General features: G+C 46.3%; 1 protein-coding gene across 2 annotated transcripts; it reads right to left on the reverse strand.

Moving 5' to 3' along the window:
- Positions 1 to 766: 766 nt before the first annotated feature.
- On the reverse strand, positions 767 to 9674 carry GSTZ1 (glutathione S-transferase zeta 1). 2 transcript variants are annotated; one of them, XM_054400383.1, is made up of 9 exons: positions 9654 to 9674; positions 6573 to 6624; positions 5856 to 5923; positions 4988 to 5068; positions 4415 to 4540; positions 3860 to 3935; positions 2987 to 3039; positions 1709 to 1758; positions 767 to 1140 (listed from the first exon to the last, which is right to left on the reverse strand). In XM_054400383.1, exons 1-9 carry the CDS (start codon positions 9672 to 9674, stop codon positions 1014 to 1016), a joined length of 654 nt encoding a protein of 217 aa, XP_054256358.1. In that variant the 3' UTR covers positions 767 to 1013. The 2 variants fall into 2 exon arrangements, with proteins under 2 accessions (XP_054256358.1, XP_054256359.1); XM_054400384.1 differs by lacking the exon at positions 9654 to 9674 and adding an exon at positions 7144 to 7158.
- Between the last annotated feature and the right edge of the window lie 186 nt (positions 9675 to 9860).

Below are 9860 nucleotides of genomic sequence, written 5' to 3' on the forward strand. Positions count from 1 at the left end.
ATGAGGCCTTGACCAACCTGGTCTAGTGGAGGGTGTCTAGTGGAGGCCCATGGCAGGGGGGTTGGAACTAGATGATCTTTAAGATCTCTTCCAACCCAAACCATTCTATGAATGGGATTTACTCCTGCTGCTTGGAAGGACTTCACAGTGAAAATACAGGCATGATTCCAGTTTGGAGGGAATCTGAGGTGGGATTCCCTTGGGCAAGTCTGCAGCTGAGGACTAGGAAAGCACCCAGAGCAGTGTAGAGGGTTGGAAGAGAATGCCATAATTTTGAGTGGGAGTGAGCTGGTTTTGTCTTGCTGACTATGACACAACCACCTTGCTTTGTTTTGGACAGGCTTTTGTTACCAATCTCACAAGTCTGTTGCTAGACATAAGGAAGAGGTACAAGTCAGCTGTCCAGGAAGCAATTCTCTTGTCATTGCAAGGGGTGGCAGACCTGCTGACTGATGGCTCTCACAAGACCTGCAGGACCCAAGGAGGGTTGGGATTAAGCTGTCTCTGTCAGAGGCTAGCTCTTAACTATTTATATCCACAGCACTGGTGACTATGCCATAGCTCTGAAGCAGCAGCAAGGACACGCAGACCTGCTAGGTTAGTAGCACACTATGTGCACTGGTTCCCTCATGCACTTTGTGTAGATGGTAGAAAGAAGGCCCTGTGGAGAGTCCAGAATCAGCTCAATGCTTCACAGTTGTTCCTGGTCACATTCCCCAACCCAAAGCCATACAAGTGGGACTTCTGATAATTATGGATGCTTCTGCTTTAATTGCTTCATGGAGATACATCAGATAGAAAAAACATAGTCAGAAGTAGCTGCAAACTTTCCAGCACAGGCATAGCTCCTGTAAATCACCCAGGCTACTTCCAGATCCTCTGTCTGTCTTCCCACTCAAATGACAGTGAGACAATGGTAGTAGGGCTTCTGGCTGGTACTGAAGTCCTACTCAAACTGTACCTGTTTTCTTCTTTGATGCTTCAGCTTACTTGATTTAATGAGTAGAAGGGCTTCAAGCTCGCAGCTCTGCAGGAGTATCTGGCTGCCGGGATGGGTGGCTTACTTTGAATGCCTCTAACTCCAGGAGAGCTTTGTTTATTCTGGTTATTGTAGGATATGGACCCATGTCCACTTTGTATCTGCAAAAGGAAATGAGTTTGTGATCAGAAGGGCAGAGCAGCATGCTGTGCTTGCCTGAGATGCAAGAAAAGGTTCATCCTTGTAGGTTTAAAAATAAGTAGTAGAGGAAAGGTTAATTCTTCCATCTTCAGGCTCTTACAAGTGTGCAGCATAGCTTAAGAAGGCACTATGTTCTTCCTGGGAATGGTGCAGCCACTACTAGCATAGGTTTAAGGTTTTCAACAAATATAGTCTGATTAATCTTTTCCCACTGTGTGCAGTGTAAATATAGGGAAGATGGGGAGAGAGGACGTGGAGCATGAGCAGCCTTAATTTTTCTAAGGGCATAGGATCAGGTTTCTCCCAGAAGCCTCTGGACACAGCACAGCTTCTTATTTCCAAGAGCTTCCAAAAGAGACAGTATTTGTGACATAGAAAAATGAATGCAAAGAAGAATCCCTAACTGGATAGGCCAGGCAGGAGGGATGCTCTTCTAACAGGCACAAGGAGCAGCAGAAGCTAAGCTCTGATAGCCCAGCACAAGGAATAGGTGCCCTTGAAGAGTGCCTCAAGCTTAGCCTTAATTACCTTTCAGCATTGAAAACCTGAGGCACCAAGCACAGATCAGCCATGGAAACCTGCAAATGTAGCAGAAAAAAAGAGGTCAGAGTAACTCAGAGCCTGCTCCATCACATCTCACTGTGGCAGCAGGCTTGGAAAGCAGGAGGGAAATTATTTTGTCGTCCAGTACAGAGGACTTGTCATGACAACCTCATTCTTCAATCCAGCAGTAATAATACAACAATGGTGCATGGAAAGGAACTTCCTAATTGTCACTAGCAGAATAAGCCATCAGCCTTTGGGGAGTTTCATATTTACCAGCTAATTGTGAGGACCTCAAGGACACAGTGCTTCTATGGCAACTGCCTCTGAGCAAACAAGTCTGCTGGCAAGCTGCAGAGGGAGGCAATGGAGGGAGGAGGGAGTTTGCATGGCTGGGAGAAGATGAGTAAATTTTGCATGTTTGTATTGCAGGATTATCTAGCAGCTCCTGCCAATGTCAAGACTTGATATGTGATAGTGCCTTTGCACACAGGCTCAGGGACTCACAATCTGAAAAGACTCAAGGACTTGCTGCTTAGCAGTACAGAAGCAGTTGCCCTCATACCACCCCCCAGGTCACAAAGTCCTGACTGCCCTTCAGAGGGCACTCAGCACAAGATCTTGTAACTAGCCTTTGTTCACCAAGGGTTCCAGTTCCATAAGGCTCCTATTAGAAAATCCTCTGCATTACAGTGTATTGCAGGAGCTTTCCTGTTTTGTCAGCCTTTTAGAGGAAAGATCCAATTTCCTGCTAAGTAAGACTACTAAATGGGAGAGGCCCAAGTGGCCTCTACCTTGGTAAGGGTCAGAACAGCTTGTGTGTTAGCTCTCTGAAATCTATCCATGTTAAAACTGGACAAATAGAGCAGAAAAATATGGTACAGCTTGGTTAAAGGTTCCACAGAGCAGAGCTAAGAATTGAATCTGTGTTTCTTGAGCCAAGCCTTACCCCTATGACAGAACTTCAAATCTCTTAAAAGATGAAACATACATAATCTGTTTCCACATTCTATAGCAGCAGCAAGATCCTAGGTACAGCTGCAGAGTGGCCAGCAGCAGGTTATAGGTAGGGACAAATAAACATCTTTGCAACTACTTAGTAATGGCCTAAGTAGGATCCATGCAGCTGTTTCTCTTAGGGTGAAGGTACCACATGTAACTCCAAGCTGTGCTGTCCCCACAACTTCTTTCCTTTCCTATTTTATGGAATATACAGGGATTCTCAGTTCTTCAATGGTACACAATGCTCTCTCAGATACTTACTTCATCCTCCACACAGTAGCGCCCAGCAGTGTGCTGCAGAATCTGCTCCAGTGCTGTCAAGAGAAGTGGAACATCGGCATGAGACACAGGAAACTCATTTTGAAAGGGACACCAAAGATCTTTTAGACTGTGGATTATGAACAAGTGCCTTTTGACTCTGAGATAAATATCAAAAAGGAACTGTATGGAACAGAACCTAGAAGGAACAGAAATCTTACAACAGTGTAGTCATGGGAGCCTTTACAGTCCTTCAGCTTTTTGGGACCAGGGTTTTCAGCTGCTTCACACAATGCACCTGAAATACTAAGAGGGCACTGTGGGGGTACATAAGTGGAGAAGGGAAAAACATAAAGGTTCAGTCAGTTTTCACCTTTGCAGAAGTGAAGAAGTGCCTTCCAGCACATGGGAGAAATGGATTTTGAGGAAACAAAAAGCACCACATTTCTCCCAGGGAGGTAACTAAATACTCTACTACTTGCTAGATTCTGTGGGATTTTGCCATCAGGTATCTTACAAAAGCATATAAATATAGACTGATATATCCTTAAAGCAAAAGGCACTAATCTTGGAGTAGATGCATGGAAAGAACTGCTGTCAGCCCTCATATGTCAGGGTGAATCAACTGTTGCAGTATACAGGAAGCCTTAGGCCTCCCCCTTGCACCCACAGATTGCCTTGGACAGCATCCTTCCTCTGAGACCCTGGAGAGCTACCAGTCCTGGACAAAGGACTCAGCAGGAAGAGCACTATCTCTGCCATCAGGGTAGGACTCCAGCACACCAGCTTAGGAAGGGCTGAGGAAAGTAGAACCCCAGAAGTGCAGCATTCTGAAGGGTCAGTTGAAGTGCTGATCATTTCGGATGTGGGACGCACCTTTAAAACCAGATGTGATGCAGTTCTGAGCCCATTCCATTTTTTTCTCCCCCATTTGATTCAGGATGCTCAGGTTCTGCAAAGGCAAGCAGTCTGCAGGTTAGATTGACTACTGCTGGTTGCAGCTTGCCCACTGCCTCATTCAGTGGAGGAGAGGAGTTGAGGACTTGCCAAACTGGAACCGCCAGCCTGCTGGATCCGCCCTGTTCTCACCCTTACTGAACAATGTACCCTGCTGTCTTAGAATTGTCCTTCTGTAACAGCTTTGTCTCTGACCTTTGGGTTGCTCAATTGTCTTCTTTCTAAAACATCCTAGCCCAGCAGTGAAACTGTGTGGGTTCTGCTGTTTCTGGAAGGAACCCTGGGGTGCTATAGGATTTTCTCTGTAGGCAATACATATTGTCGTCATTGGCAGATGAGGCAGAGGCCAAGCAGAGATTGCATCTGCTAACAGCCTTAAGGTCTGCCACTCTAGTGGCTGAGCTTTTCAGAGATACAGACACATAGAAACCCATCCTGGTTTTCTCATTTGTAATGGGTATGAGAAGACAATACCTGGAGTGGCTGAATGCCAGAAACAATGTGATCAGCAATCATTCTGGCTTGGGCTCTCTTCTTTGGATCCTGGGGAAGGAGCCTGGGGTTAGGATGGGTGTCCTCTAGGTAATGAATTATAGCTAGCTGTAATGAACAAAGAAATAAGGGGAGGTTATTGGAAAGGTATCTGGGAAAGGGAAGCTGATCCAAGAGCATATGACAGCTTTTGAATGAAGGTTATTACCAATCCAAAAGCCACAGAACGTCCCCTTCAATGTCTGTTTGGGAACTTGTTGCCAATTAGCCCAGTTGTAATTTCAGGCAAACCCTGGCACAGCCATCTAAGTCCGACCATAAACTGCTCAGTCGAAGGTGAAGATACGAACCAAAGCTGAACTGAGCTTAAATCCTTGACAGCAGTTTCGTATCACAGGCTGTGTGCTATTTCTGCCCCAAGTGGGATTGTTTATCACAACTTCCATCTCTTTTCCAATACACAGATGAAAGTTCTGGTGGAAAAGATGTGGCAAAGCCATCTCCAGACTGGGTGGCTGGTTGGACTGAATGGTTAACAGGGATGTGGTAACTTACTGACTGAGAAAGGATGATGCCATCAATTTTCAAGGCTGGGACTTGCTGCATTGGATTAATTGCCTTGAATTCAGCAGAAAACTGTGGAGACAAACCTGAAATTAATGTATCAAGAATTTTTTTTTCCTAGAACTCAGGTTTTTTTCCCCTTTACCTCAGTATCAATATTTGAGTAAGTTGTGCTGTACTATTAACCTACAGCAGGCCTTCACTGGCACTGAGTGATCACTTATCCAGGGCCAGACTGCCTTACCTACTGATAAAGCATTGCTACAAATCCCAGGACAAATAGTACTGCAGCAGTGTCTCTATTACTGTTCTAGTTCTCCAACCCCATCTTGGCCCATACTGGCACATCAAGCTGGTGCTACTACCTGGTGTACAACTCCCTGCTACAGCCCCCTCAATAAGTTCTAAGTGAAGATCTCTTCTAGCAACCCACCTCTTCCTTTGACAAGCCTTTTGCAGCCCCTTGCTATATCATTTAGCATCTTTTAGACACACATCCTCTGCCACACACACACTTTGTGGTGTTGAGAGAGGTCAAGCCTGTGTTTAAATTGCAGTGCAGTTTCTCTGAAGTCTGTATGCCAGACCTGTTCAGTTGTATCATGCTAAGCAGGAGCAAAAGACTTTCAGCCTTATGAAATGCAGTCACAGATGTTCAAGAGAGGGAAAACCTCCTGCAGCCATTTTCTCCCTCTGTCTTGCATGCCAGGGAACACTGGCTGAAAGCAACTATTAATTACAGAGGAAAGGTGAGGAACTGAGTGACTTTGGCTGTGAACTTTCTAGTCCTAATCTCAATTCTCCCAATAATCCCCAAATTCAGCACCCCTGGAGACAGTAATGGTAGCTGTGTCCTTACCTGCTGCCCCCCATCCTTCAGGAGGTTGACTGGCACCTGGTCATAGGAAATCCCTTTCAGAGCAAGTGCTAGGGAAAGCAGAGTGTACAGCTTCAGACAGGCACAGAGACCAGTTCCATTGGTAATGGGCTCAAGGAAATGTTACCATCTCAGTTTGAGACAAGAATGGCTTTAAAACCACAGAAGATCCTATCCCTCATGAAAATTAGCCTGAGTCCACCAACAGAATAGAGTTCTGGCATTTGCCAGACCAAAGCACTAAGGATCAGTCCTGGCAAAAGTATTGCATTTTTCAAAATAAGCTTTGTCACTGCTGCACAGCCCCTCCTGATCTAGCTTACAGAAGGCAGGGGGGCCTGAGCTCACCTGCAAAACAAGTAGGGACTGTTCCCAGCCTTACTTAGCTCTCAAGACCTGGGCAGGGCAGAGACTGAGGCAGTACCTGTATAAAAACAGTGTAGGGCCCCTCCAGATAATGTGGAAGAAACAGCTACCTGCAGCATGTTAGCTGTACAAAAGGAGTACTTCCTCTAACTAGAGGCAGGCTGAGTGACGCCCTCCTGTCTGCTCCTCTCCACTCCTGCTGCAGAAATGCCTCACAGTTCCAGGTTCATGTTTGCTGATCTTCCTCTTAATAAGTGACTGGTTAACTGTGTTAGTGAAGGGGAGGATACTGCAATAATACCAAAACAGTAAGAGATTAACACTGGATCTTACCGATTCTCACTCTCCATGAGCAGGAACTTCGGAAATAGCTATAAAGGACTGGCTGAAAAGAGAAACAGATAAAATGCTTATATGGTGGTAACACCAGAGCGTTGTAAGGAGAACAATGCACGAACAGAAGGCATTTCAGGAACTGTAAGACAAGGAAAAGCAACATTTGGGGCAGAAAAGGCTCCTTTCTGAAAGTAACTCTTTTTTGGTGCACCCGTAGTGTCACTGTCCTTCATGCTGACCCTCTGATACTTAGTTGCACTTGATGTTTCCAGCAATGCACAAGATCACCCTTTACACAGCTTCCCTCTTTGTCAGACGTTGCTACCTTCTAACCCATCTTAGATTTCTAGAACAATTCCCCACGGATTGGTGTTAAGCACCCGCACTGGGTATTTGTGTGGCAAGAACTAGCTTTTCCAGCCACACAGGGTAGGGCCAGGCCTCTTTCCAAACAAGAAGAGTTTCTGCTGTTTGAGATGAAGGCCGAGAGGGTGAACAATTAATCTCTATCTGCACTCTAGCACCGAGGCAGCTTTCCCAGATGATTCTACCCTGTTCAAGCTCTCACCTTTTCACATGCCATGGTCAGCGTATGCAGTCTACTCCGCAAACTAAAAACCACCTTTTTGCTTTCCTTTTTAAATCAGCTGCAATGGGGGAAGGCTTCTCTCCTAAAGCCAATGAGAAAAGGACTATGCCCCCAGTCAGTGCCCAGGATACAAAAGCCAGCCAGTCAGATCCAATCCTGAGCAACTGCAGTCAGCTGGGTCCACATCCCCATGCATTATGTGGCAGCCCCAGCCCTGGTATCAGAACCAGGAAGCGCATTTAGGAACCATCCTTATTTCCCTGTCTTTTTGTGCAGCAATAAAAGAAGATATCTAGAGAGCTTGCCAGGCTCTCAGCAGTTTTTAATGCAGAAATATATCCCTGGGGAACAAACCAAGGATCTGAAACAATGTGCAGATTTTATGTTTCACTAGGGCATGACTGACAGCTCCCTGAGCAGCTTTGTGGGGAGGGCCCCTAGGGTCTTCCTGTAGCCCTCTTCCCAACAGTACCAGCCAGTGCAGAGGGCTTTTTATGTTGCAGGCTACTGTGCTCCTGGGCCATCTTTGTGCAAAATATGAACCTTGCTTTTTTTGAGTTAAAATCTTTTCTTTACAAACAGGAAATAGGTACTCATGCATGTCTCTAAATAAACCTGTAATTCTTGTTTCTCCTTCTTTTCAGATTCCCAAGGCATGTCAGGACACTCTGTCTCTCCACTTTCCTCAAAAGCATAGAAATTATACCAGAAAAAAGCAAGGAGGGAAAAAAACCCAAAAGGGCACATATTTGCTTAATGGTACAAAATCTGTCAATAGAAAACCAGAAGTCCCAAGGCTCTCTGTGTCTTTTTGTAAACATGATGTTTCTCTTACAGTTTAGAGTGGTTTAAATATCTTTAAATGAGGTATGCACTTGATTAAATTAGTCAAAGTTTACTGGAGAAATGGTATTTAAGTTAGAAGGTAAGTGATGGCAGTACTGGCAGAAATTTTCTGGACAAAATATATACTGATTTCCTTAAATTCTCTGGTTCTGGAAGCAGAGCACTAGAAATCTCTGCTATGCTTTTTTATTCAATGTCTGGCCTGCTGGATTGCAAGGAAAGAAACAGAAACTGTGACTTCAAAAGGGAAACATTCAGCATTCATAACACTATTTTTTTTTTTCTCAGAAATTCATGTCCTTCACCCCATCTGTTTTGGACTCTGGCTTCTTAGCTGGCAGAGTAATTTCTCCTGACCTCCTCTCTACAGATCTTTGATTTTGCAGCCTGCAATATCATTTGTCAGAAATTGTGCTAATTGCTTCACTCTATGATTTCAAGGCCCCAGAAGACTTCTCAAAAAAGAACAGGAAAAACAAACCATTCCTCAGCTGGGAACTATGTCTCCAGAGGCTGGGGCCTGGAATGATCTCTGAAGTTCATGCTGTTTTGCTCCCAGTGGCAGGGCAGATCACAGGCAAAACAATCAGCTAAGTAAAGCCTAGAAATAGCAGGAGTATTTTAATCCTCAGTGGACAGGTCCCAGAGTGACTTTATATCTAGTCCTCCTCAGAGGAGGCCAGGAAAGTAGTGGGGAAGGACTGCCTCCATTTAAAACCTGGTGAGGTACAATCCCCATAAGCTGCAGGCTAGACCTGTTGGAACTGGGAAGACAGCATGAGATTTGCTTGATGTCTACTGAGATTTCTGATTTGGTTCTGTTTTCATTTCCAGTATTAGTGGCACAGTGAGGGAAATCCAGGATTAAATTCTAATCCAAAATAAAAATCTGAAAAATTAATTTCACTGTTTAGGAAGATGGAAGAGTCACCCCAAACTTTGCCTATTAAGGTCTCAGGTTTCCAAGCCTGACCACTTCAGTATGATCTTCTCTGGATACCACTTCTTTCCAGGCTACATTAGGGATGCACTTGCAAACGCAAAGTCTTTCACCTGTTTCTTGAGACCTATCACTCCAGCAGCCTGCACACACCAACAGCACGCAGGGCAACCACCCACGTGGGACATGAGAGAGAAAACTGCTCCTTCGAGGCTTGTGTAGGGGAAAGCACGGTGACTGAAAGGCACCGCTTGTATCCTGCTGCCTTGAAAGATAAGGATATAAGAGAAAGTACAGCTTTGCTCCAGATCTCAGTACCTCTGCAGCAGCTGCTGGCGTTAACAGCCCACACGGCTCAATTTTCTCAAGTGAACACCAGCACTGCTTTAAAACGCACTAGTTTTACTTAGCATGGGCGCAGATTCCATGCTCCCCACTGAGGCAGAGAGGAGGAGGCTGGGGCTGCAGAAATCTATTGGAAGAGACTCTGCACGGGGGTGCACTCCCCCCGGTAACCACCATCGGGACCTCCTCGGGGAGCCCGGGGCAACCAAAGCCGACTTAGGTCATCCCAATCAGCTGTCGAGGAGGGCGGCGAGCCTGCGCCCCCAACCCCATAGCTCTGTCGCCGCCATCGTCCCCCGAGTTCCTCCCGCCCGGCGGGGACGCTGTGCAGGGAGAGTGCGTAGCCAGCATCGAGTACCTTGGCTGCGGCAAAGCTCATCCCGCGCCGCGACCCGTTACGCGGGCTCGTCACTCGTCAGGGTCAGGCCCGGCTCGCTTCAGAGCCGTCCCCTCAAGTAGAGCTCGGCTACGAGAGCCGCGGTGGGGCAGGACTACATCTTCCGGCGTGCTCCGCACCCCGCCCCGGACTCCGTCTCCCAGGATGCGCCGCGCCCGGCCCGGCGCT

This window comes from Indicator indicator, chromosome 4, assembly GCF_027791375.1.
Source record: "Indicator indicator isolate 239-I01 chromosome 4, UM_Iind_1.1, whole genome shotgun sequence".
In the NCBI taxonomy this organism is placed as follows: Eukaryota; Metazoa; Chordata; class Aves; order Piciformes; family Indicatoridae; genus Indicator; species Indicator indicator.